The sequence below is a fragment of the Ambystoma mexicanum genome, chromosome 1p, assembly GCF_040938575.1.
Source record: "Ambystoma mexicanum isolate Mex_15411 chromosome 1p, UKY_AmexF1_1, whole genome shotgun sequence".
In the NCBI taxonomy this organism is placed as follows: Eukaryota; Metazoa; Chordata; class Amphibia; order Caudata; family Ambystomatidae; genus Ambystoma; species Ambystoma mexicanum.
This window is the reverse complement of record NC_090921.1, coordinates 92775684-92796226: the sequence shown is the minus strand read 5'-3', so window position 1 is coordinate 92796226 and position 20543 is coordinate 92775684. Positions and strand designations below refer to the sequence as shown.

General features: G+C 49.2%; 1 protein-coding gene across 8 annotated transcripts in view; it reads left to right on the top strand.

The window, feature by feature from the left end:
• The window catches only part of MINK1 (misshapen like kinase 1), a 2066166-nt gene that overhangs the window by 1836575 nt on the left and 209048 nt on the right, over positions 1 to 20543 (top strand). For all 8 annotated transcript variants that reach the window (XM_069644001.1, XM_069644014.1, XM_069644008.1 and 5 more), the window contains 2 exons: positions 1429 to 1543; positions 3286 to 3426. In XM_069644001.1, coding sequence (XP_069500102.1) covers positions 1429 to 1543; positions 3286 to 3426 — 256 coding nt within the window. The remainder of the gene's footprint in view (positions 1 to 1428; positions 1544 to 3285; positions 3427 to 20543) is intronic.

Here is a 20543-nt window from a genome sequence, read left to right as displayed (position 1 = left end):
TGTTTCAAATGGACAAGGTCGTTCTCTGCACTCACCCCAGGTTCCTACCAAAGGTGGTCTCCTCCTTCCACATTAACGAAGAAATTGTGCTCACCACTTTCTTGCCAAACCGAAGGAAGACGCAGAGAAGGCACTTCACTGTTTGGATGTCAGAAGAACACTAAAATTCTATCTTGACAGAACCAAGGACTTTCTCAAGATGGACGCTTATTTGTCACATTTGGCATGTTAAGGCCTGGAGAGCAAGCGTCGAGCTTCAATAGCTAGGTGGATGACTGCAGCCATCCAAGAAGCATACAAGGCTCAGCGCAAAGAATCATCAAGGGGCATGCATGCTCACGCCATCAGGGCCAAAGCAGCGGCTGTTGCCTTTCAGCACTGGTGTACCATGGTAAGTGATTAGCAGGGTGGTGACATGGGCCACCCATAGGCCTTCTGCAAGCACTACTGTCTGGATACCAGTGTCAGAGCTTACACAGCATTTGGCCAGGCTGTCCTTCTTAATCTGTTTGCCTAGAGTGTCACGTTCTCCTCCCCAGGGTGGTTGTATCAGTTGTAGCCCATGCAGGATGGAGGAGTAATTTAGTGCTACTCAATGGAGTGACTAACGTACTCCTAGTCCATAGTCCCCTTTCCTCCATACATCCCACCATCGTTCTCTCTAAAAAAGAGCAGCAAGTTTGAGCAGGTTTAATACAGCAACGCATCAAAGGAGACTGCGTTGTCGTGCCGGTGGGCGGGGTAAGGGGAGCAGATGCTCTCAGGGCTGCGCCCTGGTTCGTGTATACATTTAAAGGGAAAGTGTTATTTTGATGGTGAAAAAGGTTCCGTTCCCGCCCCTACCAAGGGACGCCCATACAGGATGAAGGAAAGGGTTCTATGGACTAGGAGTACGTTGGTCACTCCAGTGAGTAACACTTAATATTTACAACATAGGCCTGATCTCAGTCACACATTTTAAACTTGGTAATTGAATTTATTTTAATGCTGTCTCTGCTTTGATGGCCACACACCGCCTTTATTTTTCTGCAATCTATGAATGTTTCCAATTTATTGAAGCCTGACTTTCTGCCTTGCTAACAGAGCTGAAGTGATTCCAACTCTTTCAGAGCCCCGCAGCTCTTTTGATTCTAGCTTAGTCACCCAAGGTCTTTTTTACTGAGTGTGCAAGCTTCACAAACCTGTGGCCTACTTGAGAAAGTGTAAAGGTCTCATATTGGGGAACCAAACAGCACTGTTTTTTTTCAACTGATACATATCGCATTAGAAATCTGTACGGAATATGGGTTTGTTATATGCTTCAGTGACTGATATTCAATCTGCAGTTTGTAGTGTTATCAGAGTGATTCAGCTCAAATGGAATACAACCTCAAACCAGTGCCCACTCATATCAATCTTTTTTATTATGGTCACCTGTTCTCTTCCTAGGAGTTGCAAAGATGGTGACACAGACAGTGTGAGTACTATGCTGGTACACGACGTGGAAGAGTTGGTCTCCACCTCAGATAGCTCCTATGGAGACGGGACTAAGGTAGCGCAACGGGTGAGTATCTGCTTCGGAAGCGATTCATTGAGTTGATGCTCTTTCACTTGGATTGGTGACTTAGGTATAGCCTTTGAGTTGCACCGTAAACAGCACAACTGACATGTCTTTAAGAAACTAATGAATGTTTTTCCCTTTTCCATGACACATTCTCTGTAATGGGGGTAACTCTCTCCTCTATTACTGAGGAGTGGGCGAGCATTGAGCAAAGGCTTCTCCATCTCCTAAAAACAAATTCGAAAATGTATAGCCCGGCCAAGGTCCTGAATGATGCTTGACTACTGATTTTGGTCCACTAAAGGGGCACCTAACTTAATACTTGGCTGCCAAGATAAGTGGAAAAGGCAAAAGAAATGAAGCACTGTTAAGACCAAGACTTAAGTGTAATTTAAGAAAGTAATTTAAAGGTGTTGTGTTTTGTAAAGGTTTGTCTAAAGCAAATATAAATAAAAACAAAACCATTCTGAGATTCCAATTTAGTATTGTGTCCTGCATTGCCTTGAGGGGTGTTTAATTCCCAGGCATAATAAGGCGTTTAGCATAATGCAGTGGGATGGGGCCCATGTGCAGGTGACGGGCAAAGTCCAGTATGATGCCAGGGCACACAGAACAAATGGGAGAATTTGGGTTCGATTTTATTGGAGCATGGTCATTTTTCAGTCTATAAAGGCCATGCCAGCATAAAAATAGTTTGCAAATTCGAACCAAGTACAGTTAAAATAACTGCATAGAGTGCAAGGATGTTACTTTATTTTTCCTCCACTTCGTGGCACTGTGTATAAGTGGGAATTAAGACTACCATAAGACGCACCTGAACCCCAGTGTTCAGGTCGTGACCATGGTTACGTACAGTATGTATTTATTATAACTTGCTAAGCACTCAATCCAGCGGGCTGCTGTTTAACTGTGTTTAATTGTAAGCCTTCTGCATAGTTTGCTGAAATATTAGTAACTTCGTGATTGAACAGCATTCACATGGATTTTCTGACCGATGTCCCAAGCAGACCTTTGGAGTCCCCAATGGACAGTTTGGTTTTTAGGCATGTTTGCCTGAGGGCCTGTCAGTTATTTTTTCCCAGTGAACTCATGGAAATCTTAGCTAAACCTATGCAGCCATTGTTCCACGTTGGTAAGCATTAGTCCTTCATGAGCAAGAACATAAAACACTTAGAAATGCTGGCAATCTGTGGAAAGAGTGGGTGATAGTCAACTTTGATGTGCTCTGTGGGAGCATCCATTCGTGGGTGAGCCTTTCCTGTTAGTCTCGGTTCATACATTTCTGTCCCAGAATCGAATCCTTACCAGTTTTCCTATTGGGGATGGGGAGGCAGTCACGTGTTTGTTTTTGTCTCTGTTGCCTGTTATTGCTAACTTTTTGTTTGTGTGCTTGATGCCGCTTGCATGCTTCCAGGTGTTCTCTTTCTTAAGGCAATAGAAAAGCAAGCAATGTTAGATGTCCAATCTGATCATTTATGGTGACGCCCAAATGTCCCAGCAATTCCTCTTCCCTCTCTTGGAGGATTTCTCCTTTACAAAATGGATGCTCCCACAAAGTTTCAGAGGAGACCTTTTTACAGAAATGTTTCCTAGACCACAATATTGGATGGCATGATGGGACAAACGAGTTCAGCTGAGGAGTACATGAGGGGGATCACCACTGGGGGTCTGGAAAACTCTGTGGGTATGAACAAACGTGAGCTGCACTCCGCTTTAGTGACTTTTGTTCTGATTTTCTTCCTCAGACCCCAGAGGAGGAGCGCAGCCTCCTACACGCGGACAGTAACGGTTACACTAACCTGCCTGACGTGGTCCAGCCCAGTCATTCCCCCACGGACCCCAAGGGACAGAACACTTCTCCGGCCAAAGATGGCAATGGGACTGATGTAAGAATACAGTGGCCCTCGATCTATTGCCTTCATTGCATCCTCCCCAAATACTCACGCAGTAAAGTGAATGCATATAAAAGTAGAGCAATGAGAGTAATTGAGCTTACTCTGGGATTTGAGATTGCAGAACAAGTCTTCCTGGTGACCAGGTGAACTTCAAGTTATCATGCCGCACAGAACATTGAAGAGCAATTTCAGCAATGTGTTCTGCCAAAGGCATTGTGAAGGTGTTGCACATAGGCACTGGGCAGGCTAGAGCGTAAAACCATCCTCGAGATGCAACCAAGGATGAAAACTAGACAAGGAAAGTGAAACATGCATCGCACACTTAGACCACTGATGTAGGGTGTATTGGGTATAACTCTCCAGGCTCCCTTCCATAATGAAATCCAGCTGGGAGTCTAGTATGGGATGCAGTAAGGGTAAGAAAAACCGTATTGGACTAGCAGGGGATATACCTATGGATTCCCCTTGTATCGTTATCACACAAAATAAGTATCCAAGGTTAACAATTAGTAGGTTATTTATAAACATGTTTTACCAAATGTGTAGCCCAAGTCTATATTGCCCTGCAACATTCTAACTAAACTCTGATCAGTGTTCTATCCCTAGTCAGCGCTGGGGATCCGCTTATCTAGGGTTAGGGTAAAGTAGAGAGAAACTTGCCCTAATCTATATACTAATCACCAACCATGTCTTTCATACCAGGTAAAGTTTTCTTTAAAGCCGTGTTTAATTGGCTTTGCAAATGAAATTCTTCAGCTTTAATGTTTTTCTTTGCTCTGCGCCTTCACACTTCTAAAATGATGCAGAGCTGATGGTAAATTGCTCTGGTCTAATTCTTAAAAAAATGATCACCCTTATTTAATTGTGATCATAGCAATGCACCTAATATCTCCCTCTATTGTGGATATAGTGTGTATTGTTCACGAAACACTTGCTACCCTACATGCCGGCAAGAATGTGCAAAAAAAACCACGGAAGAGCCAATACTTTCTTTCCGAGATAAAATGACCCAGACTTCTTGTTTGGGGGACACTGTTGGCCTACTGGTTTCAGGGGTTTTAAAATGAATTACCCACTTTCTTCAGGGCCACAGCATCTATTGCCCTGCTGTCAGGCAAAGAAGATCGTATCTCTGCACACATAAACGCCCAACCCTTATGTTTCAAAAGGTTTCCTCTACGCGGGGCAGTGATTTGGCTTTTCATAGGCTGCAACTTGAGTTGCACATTCTTGCCGCCCAGTAGGGTAGCAAGTGTTTCCTGAACAATACACACTATATCCTCAATAGAGGGAGATATTAGGTGCATTGCTATGATCACAATTAAATAACGGTGATCATTTTAAGAATTCGACCAGACGATTTTACCATCAGCTCTGCATCATTTTAGAAGTGTGAAGGCGCAGAGCAAAGAAAAACATTAAAGCTGAAGAATTTCATTTGCAAAGCCAATTACACACGGTTTTAAAGAAAACTTTGCCTGGTATGAAAGACATGGTTGGTGATTAGTATTTAAATTAGGGCAGGTTTCTCTCTACTTTACCCTAACCCTAGATAAGCGGATCCCCAGCGCTGACTAGGGATAGAACACTGATCAGAGTTTAGTTAGAATGTTGCAGGGCAATATAGACTTGGGCTACACATTTGCTTATTTTGTGTGATGCAGTAAGGGTAGAAACATACTTCTGAGTAAAAGAAGAACATGCATGACCTACTCTGTAGTAAAGTCATTTGACTGATCTGAACCATCTGCAGCATTTTCTAACCTCTTGGACCATTTGGGCATGTCTTGTGATACTTCCCACTAGTTGTTTAAATAGATTTGTTCATGTTTGTGTACGGAGGACAACATAATCTCCACCACTTTCATGTTTGTGTACGGAGGGCAACATAATCTCCACCACTGCTCTAAACACTGCAATTTGTGAGGTAATTGTTTGCACGGCCCACATCATAACTAGATGTTCAGTTCCCGTAGCTTGTCCTGGAACTTTCACATCCCAGCAGGCTTGACTCTGTTAACGTCATTCCCTTCTTGCTCTGAAACTCGCTCGCTTGTGTCTAAGCCGCCAATCTGTGTGTATCTGCTCTTCAATGGCTACTTCCTACTGCGAGAGCTCATCTGCCCAGCTTCAAGGGCCTTTCTCTCTATGTGCTTGTCGTAATAAGAGAGATTGTTGCATTTTCACACATCGCTATGGTCTTTGAGATCTGGGTGACTAAAGTGTGAGTATAATTGTAATCAGGAACGTTCCTGTAGTCTTTGATGATGGGGATAGGCACACATACATAGACGATTGAGAGCAGGTGTATCTCAAGGTCTGAGTAGCCTCACAGGATGGGTGGTGTTTTCAAATTGGGAAAATAGACAGCAAGTGAAGAAAGTACAAAGGTGGCATTGGATCTCTTCTTAAAAGCCTGCATGACACACGGCCACTGGTGGTGATTTAGCTTTTCATCTTTCCACTAGTGTTAGATCGGTGATTTGGAATCAGCATTAAAATATAAGAAAGAGGTCATCACCTCCAGTTGTTGGTGATTTTGAATCAGCATTAAAATATAAGAAAGAGGTCATCACCTCCAGTTGTTGCTTCCATTAGGGATATGTTAAAGCTAATGGGATGCAGGTTCTGCAGTGCCTTCACAAGGATTACTAGATACTCATATGAGTTGCATTTGTATAGCGCTAACCTACCTGGAAAGCAGGACAGTGCTGTAAATACAGCACATGGGTGTATTTTTAGGGGGGGAAAGAGGTGTTTGTCCCCCCCAACTTTCATGGCACACCATTCTGTCCCCAATCATTTGACTGGGGCACCCTTTCCTCAGATGTCATGTCCCCCCCAACATTTTCAGCAAAGTTACTCCACTGATACGGCATATGGTATGTAACCAAGGTGTTACAGGGAGGTTGCAGTTTTGGCAGAAGTTACTGGGATGAGCATGGAAGCTGGATGGGGTTAACACGTAGTCCTTTTGGGCAAGTTTTAATTTTTACTTTGCTGGTAGAGGCTAGGGTCGCCATGAGACACCTTTGATGTCCGTTGTTGCTTGATGGCTGCAATAGTATGACACCATGGCCTATGAAGAACTCCCATTACTTGGAGGTGATGGTGACTGTGAAGTCATTTCAGAGGTAGCTGGTTATGTTTTGTCTGTTCTCCCCAGCTCATTATATAAAATAAACCTTTGATGCAAAGTAAATACCCTTAGTAATTATGTGCCTGACTAACAAACAGATTCTTTCGGAATCAGGAATTCAGTATTGTAAACTAAATGTCTTATCACTTCACATTTATTTCAGTTAATTTAGCCCTGTTCTCTCCCTAATTTAGCATGCAATGTGATTGTTATTCCATATTTATGGTCCATGCAGGGGAAATAGTTCTCATCACATGTCACAATGCAAAGGCCTGGGAGTTTCAACATTGTGAAAGAGGCAAATGCAAAATGTGTCCACCAGTTGTTTACCATGAAAAACACAACTGCGGATTATTACATCGAAAGCCGCATCATCTTGCCAGTCATTGAAGGAACACAAAATCCGATGGTATGCCATTGAATTTTGTGACAACGGGATTGCAGTTATTGTACCCAAACTCTGGGAGAAACGTCCCAAAAAGAGCAATGCTAACTCTCGCACAGTCAGGCTTCATCACACGATTTTAGATGGGATTTAAAGACGTGAAAGATTAAAAGTTAACTTTGAGTAACCTCTCCCCATAAATTATACTGTTAAATCTTCACCTAGAGTGTCCTTCCCCTTGATCTGGGCACAAATCTGAAACAGTTAACTCTCAGTATAATCATCCTTTATGCCACTGTTTTGGGGAGAAGGTAATTCGAACTGCAGAAATGTAAACTCTTAAAGTCCAGGGTGTGTACCTTCAAACCTGCAATGCTTTGCTTTTCTGTGCTTAAGGAAAGCTGTGTGTGGTATCTATTGCCTCTGTGTTTCTGGGAGGATGGGGGGGCATAATTGCACAGGTGAGAAATTCCCGGCTATTTGAGTTTGCTGTAAAATAGCGCTAGAAAAAGACCCAAGTAAAAGTAATTTTCGCAAAGAGGAAATATAATCTTCATTACATTTATAATCTAGTTATTAGTGCCTTAACACTCCCATTCTACATGAGAAGAGTGTACAGATTTCTGCAGCCACTAGAAACAATCTTCTGTGGTTGGCAAATTGATCCTGCCTAGTTCCTGGACCTTTCTACTTCTAACTTATTAAGAATCATATTCAGTTTTTTTAATCAAAGTAACTTTATTTTCTCCATCATTGGATCTTTCATGGATTCACATGCTGTGAATATTCCCCATCAGGCTGGAAATCCTCGGTAACATTGAGCAGTTTATTTTTAAACTGAAAACTTCAGTCAGTTTAGTACTCTAGTATAGTTATTTTTTGGGTCATACTGCCCACAGCCAATGGAAAGGACTCCCTTAGCTCAACCGCTGGAGGCTATCTTCAGATTTTTTTACTGCACGTTTCGTGGTGGGAGTCCTCGGGTAAATCTCTCATATTTACTCGCTGATTTGTAAAACCTTTCTAGAAATGTCTTCATTACGGACAGCATCTCGAGGATCCTAAACTTTAACAACATCTGGAGTTTCATTCCGGCTCGGTGGCCAGCTTCCTGTGAGCAGATTCTCGTTTCTGGCACTGAGGCCTATAACCAGCATTGCTGAGTCCAGGAGAAACAGTCTATTCAAGGCCTACGCCCGATGAGGCTTGAAGAATGTGTTCATGGAGGACAGCAGTCATGCATCACTCAGGCAAGGTAGACCAGCACATTGTACCACCTCTGGTAAGTAGTCCAGGTCGCACAAGGTACCATCTCGAAGCAGGAAGAAGGTACACACTTCGGTGCCCTCCTCTGGGTCTTCTGCGAAAAAATACGCATTGGTGGCAGCCACTCAGAGCAAGCCTGCCTCCTTGTTTTTTTTTTATAAAACATTTTATTGGTTTTAACAAGTGCATGGAAATTAGGCAGAAGACGGTTAAATCCGTAGTGTATACAGTTGTATTGCGTCATATACCGCCTTGAGTGTGGGCGGCGTGGGGGAAGGGGAGGAGGATGGAGAAAAAAAAGGGGGGTGGTGGGAAGAAAGGGGGGGTGGAACTCATTGATCTTCCATCCATCTCCCCCAGACCTTTTGGAACATGCGTGGGCAGCCTCTTGCCGTGTAGATTCATCGCTCCAAGGAGGCGCACCTGGTGACCTCATTCGACCATCGAGTTAGCCGATCAGACTCTTACATGCCCCCAGTGCCACAGCCGTTAACAGTTTCTCATGCTTAGTGAGGTCCGTTTCTCCCCATATCCCAAGCAGTATCAGCTTTGGGTCCATTGGTATTTGGGATACCACCATTGCGGAGATTGTGCGTGTGCATTTTACCCAGAAAGTCTGTACCACTGAGCATTCCCAAATTGTATGGAAGAAGGTGCCCCTTTCGCGCTTACATCGAAGGCAGACTTCCGCGCCCACCCCACTCCATCTAGCCAGCACGGTGCAGGAGTAATAGGATCTGTGCAGTATTCTAAGCTGGATCAGGCGTAATTTCGCATCAATGCCTATCTCGCGAGGGAACATCAGAACTTCCACCCATTCCTCCTGCTCCATCTTGTCCATGTCTCTTTCCCATTTCTCCTTCAGTGTAGTGAGTTCTTTGGTGCCGAAGGAGTTAAGGGCTTGATATAGCGTGGAGGTAACCTTTGAGGAGATGCGTTCCACAACGATATTGGTTTCCAGGGGGGAGCACGGCGGGATCTCCCCCAGGTCCAGAAACTGTGCGTTCACAGCGTGAACGAGTTGCGTGTGTCTGAAGCGGTCGCCAGGGCCCAGGTCAAAGTGCTCCTTGAGCGTGTCAAACTCAATCATGCGCCCCCCTTGAATCACCTGTTCCAGTGTGAGAATCCCAAGCCTTTCCCAGTTCCTGAGAGGCCCCATTTTTTGGATTTCAGGGAGATATGCATTATACCAGAGAGGTTGGGCCAGTGTGGGCCTGGAACCCCAGCTGACAAGTTTGTGTGCTTCTTCCCATGTGCGGCGGATGTGGATTGACATGCGTGGACTTTTGGCCATTTCGTCCGGGGGGGCGTACAGCACTTGCAGGGGGGAAAGTGGGTGCATGTTGGACAGTTCCATACGGATGTGGGGTAGCGCACTATGCCTGTGTATCCAGTCATTTACCACTCCCGTCTGCACTGCTAGGTAGTATGTGCGGATGCATGGCAGTCCTATCCCACCCTCCCAAATTTAGCGCTGTAGTGTCGTAAGAGCAATTCTGGTTTGTTTCCCCCCCCCCACCCATAGCAGGGTCCGTATGTGTTGGTCTATTGATGTGAAGATTCCGGGGGGGGATGGGTAGTGGGGCGTTCTGTAAAACTTATAGTAGTCTCGCGAGTGCCATCATCTTGAATAATGCAGCCCTGCCCATTAGGGAGAGTGGTAGGGATTGCCAATGGGAAATGTCTGTGGCGAGCCTGTAAGTTCAGTTGGAGGAACTCCTCTAGCGAGGCGCCAATTTGTATGCCCAGGTACAGGAAGCTGCGGATGGAAACTGGGTATGGACAGGGGTCCGGGATCGTGCCTGCTCCCCCCTGAATTGGGAAGGATACTGTTTTCTGGGTATTCACCCTCAGGCCAGAAAACCATTGGTAGTCCGTGAGGATTCGGGACACCACAGGACAAGAGGCCGCCGGCCTGCTAAGGTAAATGAGGAGGTCGTCGGCGCACAACGAGACCCTGTCTTCCCCTCCCCCAGGCCAGACGAATCCCGACCACCCGCCGTCCGTGCAAAGCCTGATCGCAAGTGGTTCTATTGCGAGGAGGAACAACAGGGGAGAAAAGGGGCATCCCTGCCTGGTCCTGCGCCTCAGCGGGAATGATTTAGATTGTCTGCCATTCACCCTGACTTTTGCAATGGTGGATTTGAATAGGAGCTTGGTCCAGGAGATGAAGCCCTATCCGAAATTCATGCGGTCTAAGGTGTCCCACAGAGCCTCCCACCCCACAGAGTCAAATGCCTTCTCAAAGTCGACCGCTTGTAAGGCTAGCGGTTCGGGTATCTCTGGGGCTAGGTCCATGCGTGTGTACTTATTAGGCATGAATCCGCACTGGTCTGGGTGGACCAGGGACTCAATCGCTCCCAGTAGTCTGTTGGCTAGGGCTCAGGCTAGGATTTTGGCCTCCCCATTTATCAGTGAGATGGGCCTGTATGAGGCACATTGCTGTGGGGGTCATCCCGGCTTGGGCAGTACCACGATACAGGTCTCTCGGAGGTCTGGGGGAAGGGCACCCAGCTCTCTGCTCCGTAGGAACATTCGGTGCATATGTGTGGGAAGCTGTTAGGTCCCGGGGTTTTCCCAATCTGGAGTTGTGTGAGCGCGGATTGTAATTTGTCCTCCGACAGTTCGAGGTCGAGTGTTTCCCTCTGTTGCATGGAGAGGCATGTGAGTTCAATCGTATCGAGGAAGTTAGAGTGGCGGGTCCCGGGGCCCCGGTCCGTGGGGGAATAAAGTTGCTTGTAATAGTTGGCAAAGGCGTCCGCTATATCGGAATCCTCCGTCAATAGCTCCCCATTTGATGTTTGAATTGATTGACCATGCCCCTGACATTGTTCCCGCCTTTCCAGCCAGGCTAGCGTTTTCCCCGCCATATCCCCGTGTTCATAGATCTGGCTCCGGTTCGACCATTGGGCGATCCAAGTGATTTCTAGGGCTAGATTGATTAGGGTCACTTGTGCTGTTTCCAAGGCCTCTTGTGAGGCTGTAGTGCCCCGTTCCAAAAATTGGGACTCCCGTTCGGAGACCAGTCCCTCGGCCTCCGTGAGTTCGCAGGTGTGGTTCCGCCGATGGGCGGTCACCAGGGCAGTGTCTCCCCCCCCCGGAGAACTGATTCATAAGCTTCCCAGATCGTGATTGGGCAGTCAACGGAACCCTCGTTAAGCTCAAAATATTAGTTGAATTTGTTTATCAGCCCTTCCGCTATCTCGGGGAGCCCCAAGTGGTAAGCATTCAGGCTCCAGGTGGTGTCTGGTTTCTGGTGATTGTTCTTCAGGGTCACTAGTAGGGGAGAGTGGTCTGAGATCCCCCTGGCCAGTATGGTCATGGATATGAGTCGGTGGAATGCGTTCTGGGGGATAAGGATGTAGTCGATTCTGGACATTGTTTTGTGCGTGTGGGAGTAGAATGAAAACCCCAACTCGTTCGCGTGTAGAGGCCTCCAAGTGTCTAATAGCCCAGTGGAGTCCATGAATCTGTAAAGGGCAGTCGGGCCCTCCCGAGTTGTAACCCCCTTGCCTGACCAGTCCCTGGTGACCTCCATTACATCATTGAAGTCCCCTCCCAGAGCCCATGCATCCGCCCTCTCTTCCCGTAGTATCAGTTGCAGGTCATGAAGGAGATCCCTTGTGAGTGCAGGGGGTGCGTATGCTGCGATGAGGCCCCACTGAGGCCCCACCTCCCTCCCCATTAGTCACCCAACACGGCTATGTATCGGCTGCCAGGGTCGGTTCGTACCTATTTTACCTGAAAGAGGATGCGCTTATGGACCATTGTCCCCCTGGCGCCCGTTGAGAACCCCGCCTGGTATAACTGCGGGTAGTTGGATTTCTTAAAAAACCTGCATTTCGTCCCTGCCAAATAGGTCTTTGTGTGGAAGGCCACATCCGGGGAGTGTCTATTAAGATACTGCAGTATTAATTTCCGTTTGATGCTTGAGCCCAGGCCATTCAGATTCCAGGTCAGCAGGGACAACTGACCCATTTGTGGTCCGTTAATGTGTTGATTGCCGTCGGCCTTCAAGGAGGATCGTGTGGACCATGTGTCCCCCCACCGCCCCCCACCATCCCGTTAATGCCCAACCCGTTTCTCTCAAGTAGCTGCACTTCATAAACTAAAACATCCTCGGGTATCCGGAACGCCGGATCCCTCGTTCCGGCGCAACTGGTGCCCATAACAACCGATATCTTGGCATCTGGTTTCCGTGATGCTTGATAGCCAACACCCCTGAACTCCCCCCACCCTGTTCTTCCCCCCCCCCAACCGGAAGCACCTGTCGCCCAAACCTGCAACCATCAACAGTGCAAACTTGTTCGGGGATATCCCCAGGGGTTTGGGTCGCTGCTCTGCTTACCCGCTCCGGGCTGTCCGTTTAGTTGCAAGTGTCACAGAAAGGGGGGGAGCAGGGGAGGAGATCCTGTGTGTCGTCCCGCAGAGTGGTGCGAAGCAGTGAGGATCCTCCGATGCCCCTATGGTTCATTGGTCTTTGCATTCCCGCCAGGCGAGTTATCCTCTGTGCTGTCAATGCTTGGGATTGGTGTCTGTCCCCGAGTCGGGGTGGTGTGGCCATTCTCCTTTCTCGGTGTGTGATCTCTGGATCTTGGGGAGGATGGAACGTGGGTCTCAAGCCAGTCCCATGCTTCTTTAGGGTTCTGGAATATGTGGACTGTGTTGTTGTAGTACAGCTTGAGAGTGGCCGGGAAGAAAAGCGCATATTTGATGTTCAGTGCCGCTAGTTTCCGTTTAATGGAGTCGTAGGATTGGTGGGCTTTTTGGACCTCACGCCTATAGTCAGGGAAAAAAACCTATCCTATTCCCGTTGTACGTAATTGGGCCTTTTGATCGTGCCATCTGAAGGATTGTGTCCCGGTCTCGGTAATTCATGAGCTTGGCTATCACCGTTGTTGGGGGTGTTCCGGGTGCTGGCCTGCCCGTCGGGACTCTGTGTGCCCTTTCAATAGAGAAGAATTTCAAGAGCTTTTGGGGGGCCATTATGTCCACTTGGCAGTCTTCTAGGAAGAGTTCCATGGACGGGCCCTCCTCCCGTTACGGGAGCCCAAGGATGCAGAGGTTATTGCGCCGGGAACGGCCTTCGCGTTCATCGGCCCTGGCCTCGAGATTTGCATGTTTTTTTCTCTACCTGCCCTAGGCGTTCCTCCACTCTTTTGGTCGTGTCTTCAGCATCAGAGATTCTCTGCTCCGTTTCCCCCACCCGAGACGTCAGGTCCACAAGTCCTGGCGGAGGAAGGAGACCTCTGAGGATAGGCCATCTATTTTCGTTTCGACAGACATCCTTGACTCCCCGATGGCAGCCATTATGTCCGTGAGTGACAGTGCCTGGCTCGTTCCGCTGGCTGGCGTGGCCCTTTCAGCGTGGTCTGTGGCGGCCGGGCCCTTTGCCCGGGCAGACATGGTGAATCTGTCTATTGTGTTCTGTGCAGCTGTCTTTCGGAGCATGTCGCCCCATTCAGGGGGTGGGGGGTGTTCGTATCTCTCGGGTCCAGGGAGCGAAATCCTGAGTGCAGCAGACTTTGACAAGTGTCCCGTAGCCCCAGGTGCTGTGGCTGTGGAGATGAAGCCGGGAGGTGCCTGGGTTTGTTGTTGGGGATCGCCCTGTTATAGTTTTAGCCGCTTCTGGTCGGTAGGGGGGGTGGAAGTGTGTCCTGGGCTTGCGTGCCACTATGGTTTCTTTTACTGCTGTGGAGTTCTCTTTCCCCTCACTGTGTCCTCCCCGGGGTCTATCTGTATCCCCCGTTCGTGCTGGTGCTGTTGTCTGGGTGTTGCTCCCCCCTCCGGGCTCCGGGGTCTCCCCCTTACTTGAATGCTGTCGCTCCTGTCCTCCCCGGCTGCTCTTGTGCTGTTGTCTTTGCAGCGGTCTGGCAGCCCGTGGTAAGCCCACTCCTATGCCGCGCCTCTACCCCACCGAGGCCGCGGCTGTCCGTCCCACATGGTCCGAGGAGGATGGCGGCCCAGGGTAATGTGGCAGCCCAGGTCCGTGGCTTCAGGCTGGGGATTGAATGCCAGAGGAGGCTGGCAGCCCAGGCCTCCGGATCTCGTGTTGGCAGGTGTGGGTCCTCCTGATGCTGTCCTGTTTACCCCTTTTTTGCCGCACTCACCCCTTCAGAGGTAGCAGCCCCTTAGCTGCCCCCCTCCCACAGGGTCCAGTGGCGCTGGGGGCGGGTGATGTTTGGCCGGGATCCTGGCAGCCCGGACCCGCAGCCTCTGCGGGCTGTTGGGGATCCAGCTGGGCCTGCCCGGTCTTCTCTCTGCGGCGCCACACTTCCCCCAAGGCTGCAGTCTCCTGGCTGGGGTCGGGAGGGGAAGGCGGCAGCCCGGCTGGTCTTGGTGGCATCGGTTTCCACTCCAGCCGCATCTCCCCTTCAGGGGCTGCGGGTGTTGGGATGCCCCTCTCTTGGTCTGTTTTCTGTGTCCGCTCCAGGCGCCGCAGATGTTGGGATGCGGCTGTGACTCCCTGGCTAGGGTCGGAGGGGCAGGCAGGCGGCAGCCCGGATGGTCTTGGCGGCCCCTCGCAGCTGATTGGTCCCCTCTCCAGCCACGTCTCGCGGATGTTGGGATGCTCCTCTCTTTGTCTACTTACTGATCTTGGGGGCGGGTAATACTTGGTGGGGGTCCTGGCAGCCTGGGTCCACGGCTTCTGCGGGTCGTTAGGGATTTGGCTGGGCTTGCCCGGTCTTCTTCTTGCCGTGCCCCACCTCCCTCGAGGTTGCGGTCCCCTAGCTAGGATCGGGAAGGGGGAAGGTGGCAGCCCGGATGGTCTGGCGGCCCCCGCGGCCGTTCGGTCTCCTCTCCCCTTCAGGGTCCGCGGATGTTGGGGTGCTCCTCTCGTGCCCCGCCAGGGACGTGAGAAGGGAGGGGAGCGCGGCGGGGGTCGGCGGTGCCCTTTCAGGAGAGCTGCGGCCCTCCCACACGTTGGCGAGCTGTGTTCCGTGCGGTGCCGGTTTGCGGCCCTCTTCCTGCGCCTTGCCGCCGGAGTTGTTGCTCGGTAGTTCTGTGGCCAGGCAGCTCCGATTTCTCCCCCAATTTTAGCGAATTTCTGTCGGACCTCTTTGTATTAGGTCTGTAGGTTTGTTGGTGAAATTAATTTGCATTCAATCAGGATATTTTCCAGGATTAAAGGCGGCCCGGACAGAGTAGCAGATATCTACGTCCTCATCCGTTGGCTTCTCAACAACTCACCCTGCTTCCTTGTTAACAGAGAAATCGTCATCAAAGTTGTGTTGGTCTTCACCTACGACTCTGCGGACGGCTCATGGCACCCCTTCATTTTCGATGCAGACACAGAAATCTTCGAACATGACTTCAAGCACCATCAACGCCTTCATTAGCACAGCCATCTGCCTTGGTTGCCCTGCCCAGGCCTGTTCGCCCACTTCCACTAGCTCTTGGGATCACCCCAGAGAGAGCAGGTATGTTCGCTGTTCCGCCAGAAGATATCTTGCAGCCAGAGCTGGATTTATAAGGGCCAATGGGAATATTCTCTGACAAGATGGTGTTGAGGTGGTCCCCTACAACTTCAAATTTGACATACCTCTGCCTCAGACAGCTCTGGCTCTGTGGTAGTCCCTCCTGCCGTTCCTGCAGCACCTAGGGACGTTTCCTTGGACATTCTAGCCACCTTAAAACCACTAGTTTTGGAACTCCAACACATATTGCCTGATCCTTCCCCACCGCAACTGGGCCCAAGTGGATTATCTGCCCCTCCTCACCCTCTAAGAGACCAAACTCTGACGGACACTAAGTAGAAGATGTTACTCCTGGCAACAATGCCTCCACACACTCCACCAACCTGGGCACAGATGAGTTTGATGACCTTATCCCTGTAGATGGCGAACCTGATAAGGTGCCTCTGCGAGATTGTCTACCAGACACAATTGGCTCTTTTCACACCCTGATGTCCGGGGCGATGAAGATGTGCGGTCTAGCTCCTAAAGAGCAGAAGGAGAACTTGCTTTACCAGCGGCGAGAACCGCACTAAAAATCAGTTGTGGCAATACCCCTGCTGCAAGATATCTGGGAAGACGGTGAAACCATGACCAACCCTTCCTCTGCACCTTCCAAGAAGGCGAGGTTTAATTAAAAATACGGGGTACCGGACACTGTGCCTACATGTCTTAGGACATAACCCACCCCAGACTCTTTTTTTTCAGCAGCAGCCCATAAATGCTCCACTGATCCTTCCTCTGCCTGCTCTGTCCCCCCGGACAAAGAAGGAAAGTGGCAATGGTCATCTTGTCTAGATACTACGTTCAAGATGGGGCCTATTCTTGAGTTCTTGCTGGACGATAAGGAGGAGGCTTACGCCCTTCTTTGCGAAGGAGAAGCAACCTCAGATCATGCAATCCCAGTCTCTGTGGACATCGCGGACACCGGGTTTCACCAGCTGGGTAACTGCACTGTCCTTCGCAGGCAAGGCTGGCTCAAGGCTACCAACTACCGGCCGGTGGTTCAGGCAAAGGTGGTAGACATGCCATTTAATGGTGTTGACCTCTTCGGAAAAAAGGAAGACAAGACCTTGCAGACCATGAAAACGTACACAGGCACAGCCCACTTGCTAGGCACATTACAGCAAAGGCTCCAAGATTTTTGCTTTGGGGGGAAATCTCTTTTCTCCAGGACTACAAGAAAATCTTGACCTTCCTGCCAGTTGCCATCCTACAGGTCCCCTTCCTACTCGGCATTGGACACATACAAAAGTAAGTCACCATCTTACAGAGGCAACCAAAGCAGCTCCTTGCAGTCCAGGGATCAACCGGCTAAGCAGACCTGACCCACTTCTTGTCCAGTAACCCCTGTCCACACACTCCACCACCTCACACCACATTTTCACACCACAGTGGGAGGAGATGGCGAGACATCACCACCGACAAGTGGGTGCTTTCCCTCAGGGCCATATGCTGGAGTTTGTCAAACGGCCGCCCACCATTCCTCCATTGCAAAAGGTGGATAAACATATACATCTGCTATTGCAGGCGGTCCAGTTGCTTCTGTCAGAAGGAGCCATTGAGGAAGTGCCACCCAACAAGTGGGGACAAGACGTGTAATCCAGGTATTTTCTAAAAACGGAAACTGTCAGGAGGTTGGGGACCCATACTAGACTTTCGGCTCTTAAACAACTTCTTAAAGGCCGGCCAGACTTTCAGAATGGTCACCCTTCAACAGGTCCTGTCCCAGCTGCAAGACAGGGATTTTCTAGCATCCCTGGATCTAGAAGATGCATATTTCCAAATCCCTATCCGCCTAACGCACTGCTGCTGCCTATGCTTCATGGTGGCAGGTCACCACTTCCAATTCAGACCTCTACCCTTTTCACCAAATGCCTGGCCTCGGTATTGGCTCACCTATGACGAGCAGGGGAGACGTCTACCTGTACCTGGACAACTGGCTAGTAAGGGCCGCATCTTTCTTCATGGCTGACCATCAACCCTCGAACTATCCAATGCCCACAGACTCTAGGTTTCTCTGCAAACTTTATCAAATCCTATCTGATCCCATCTCAGCAAGCTCTCTACTTGGGTGCGTAGCTGGACACCCGCTCTTGCAGGGAGACTCCATCAAAGGAACAAGTACACTCACTTTTTCCAAGGTCCTATGGCTCTCCCGGCTGCCGACCGCTTCTGTTCACCTCTTGAAATCTCTGCTGGGGATGATGCCATCTTGCATCCTCCTACTGCAGCACTGCAGACTCTGCATGCAACCTCTCCAGGGGTTCCTCGATGCACGCTGGTGTCAGACTTCAGGTTCCTGGGAGGACGAGATCCCGCTAGCACAACAATTCAGGAAGTCACTGTGCTGGTGGTCGGTCTAAATTCACCTGGTTCAGGGAACTCCCTTTCGTCTGCCCCGTCACCAAGTCACCATCATGGCGGATACCCCCCTGGAGGGCTGGGTGGCAAATACAGGGGGATCTGCATGGCAGGGGTCTATGGACGGGCAAACAGAACACTCGCATATCAACCTTGTGGAGTTGCGACCAGTCTTTTGTGCACTCAAGTCTTTTTTGCCACAGGTCAGCAGTCGGGGTGCAGGGGTGTGGGGGGGAGTTCTACTTTTTACAGACAACACCACTACAATGTTTTATGCATGCATGCATGTAGGGGGACACCAGATCTGTCTGCGGCACAGACACTGTGGCACTGGGGATTAAATCACCAGATGTTCCTCATTTCTTTAAACCTCCCAGGTGTTCAGAACATGATGGTGGATTCCCTCAGCAGGGAACTCGTATCCTGTCATGAATGGGAGATACAGGAGCTTAAACTCTGGCAGATTTTTTGTCGTTGGAGCCCTCCAGAAATCAACCTTATTACCACCCACAACAACAGGAAGTGCATGGATCTTGCGAGCAGGTTCTCTCATTCAGAAAGCCTGGGAGATGCCTTCACATTCCCCTGAGAGTGGAAGTTCCTGTACCCTTTTCCCCCAATATGCATGGAGGCGCGAGTGTTAAGTATTTTCAGACAACATCAGTGCAGACTGACCTTGGGGGCCCATGCTGGCCGAGACAGTTCTAGTACTCCGCCCTCTTCACCCTGTCCTCCTTGTCCCTGATAAGGCTTCCTTCTAGGGCACAATCTGCTTTCGAGGAACAAGGGTGCTCTATCAATCTTATGGCCTGCCTCCTTTTCTCCTAGAGTTCGGCTCTATCCCCCTCCCACTCTAACGCGAGACTGAGCCTCGTCCACACTCGCCTTCTACAAGAGTAAATGGACACGTTTTCCCCCTTGGTCTGAGCCACATGGTCTTGATTCTTTTACCATTCAGCCAGAGGACATCCTACCATAATTGCGATCACTGGTGCATGCTGGCTTGGTGCACTCCCTCATCATGGTGCACCTTGCCGCAGTGTCCTGATGCACTCATTTCTCTTCCACGCCATCCATCTGGTCTAACTGTCTGGGCAAGGAGTCCCTCAGGGGCCTCCTTTGTTCTTTTCCACCAACCAGATTTTCTGCACCAGCCTGGGAGGTAAATGTGGGCCTGTTCAGGCACATGAAACATCCATTTGAGACAATGCACTGAATTACTCTCATATTCATCTCCTGGAAAACTGCCTTCCTTGTCATCCTCACATCAGTTTAGAGGATAGGCGAGAACCAGGATTTTTCCTGCAAAGCCTCCTACCTGACTTTCCACAAGTTCAAAGTGGTATTACGCACTTGCCCAAGGTGTCTTCCACATTTCAACTCAACGAACCGGTCGTGTAATCTGTCTTCTACGGATATCCTGTTTCTCATGCAGAACGATCCTTGCAGTTGTATAAAAAGACTTCTCAACTCACATTTGGTCACTTTGGTATGGACACAGCACTCTCGAAGTCTTCATTTGCCAGGTGAATTTCATCCTCCATTACTGTCTCTCATCAGCAGGCTGCCAGGCCTCTCCCTGGCAGACCCAGGGCTCATATGACCGGAGCGCTGGCCGTCATGACTGCGTTCCTCTCTGGGGTTCCCCTGCTTGACATCTGCAGAGCCGCAGGTCTGTAAATGCTTTTACAAGATTCTACTGCGTCTACTGGGATTCTGCGGCAGAGTCCAGAGTCGGCCATGTGGTTGTATGTGACCTGTTGGTGTAAGGTCAGTGTCTCCTGTGGTAAGTATTTTCTACAGGGAGCTTACTGCTGCCATTTATGGTTATATTGTACAGCTTTGTAATGTATTCACAGCATGTGAATCTATGTAAGATCATATCTGGAGAAGGAATAGGTTACTTACCTGTATCTCCTGTTTTCCAGCATTGGTATCTTTCATAGATTCACATGCAACCCTACCATCGACCCTGCTGGCTCTTCTTGGCTCATACTGCCACTTTACATGTGCTATGCTATAGATGGCCTCTAGGAGTGGAGCTAAGGGAGCCCCCTTCCATTGACTTTTGGCAGTTTGACTCAAAAATGACTATGCCAGAGAAGTGAAGTGAAGTGACTGACGTTTTCAGTTTACAATTGCTCTATGTTACAGAGGATTCCCAGCCTGGCGGAGAATATTTGCGGCATGTGAATCTATGAAAGATACCAGTGCTGGGGAAAAGGAGTTACAGGTAAGGAACGTATTCCTTATCATACATAAGGACTGGAAAGAATTGAGCAAGGCAAAGCATCTTCATAACAAAAAGAAAGAAATCTGTATGCTTATTCCTATATTCAAACGCAGACTAAGCATGGGATTTCTGATTCTGCTAATGTGGGTCTTTACAAAGCAAAAAGACAATGGTGCCTCAGGATGTTTCTTTGACCATGGCCTAAAATAAATCCCAAATGCACCTTACTACCACAGCCCGATCTGGTGCATTGCTACTTATTAGCAA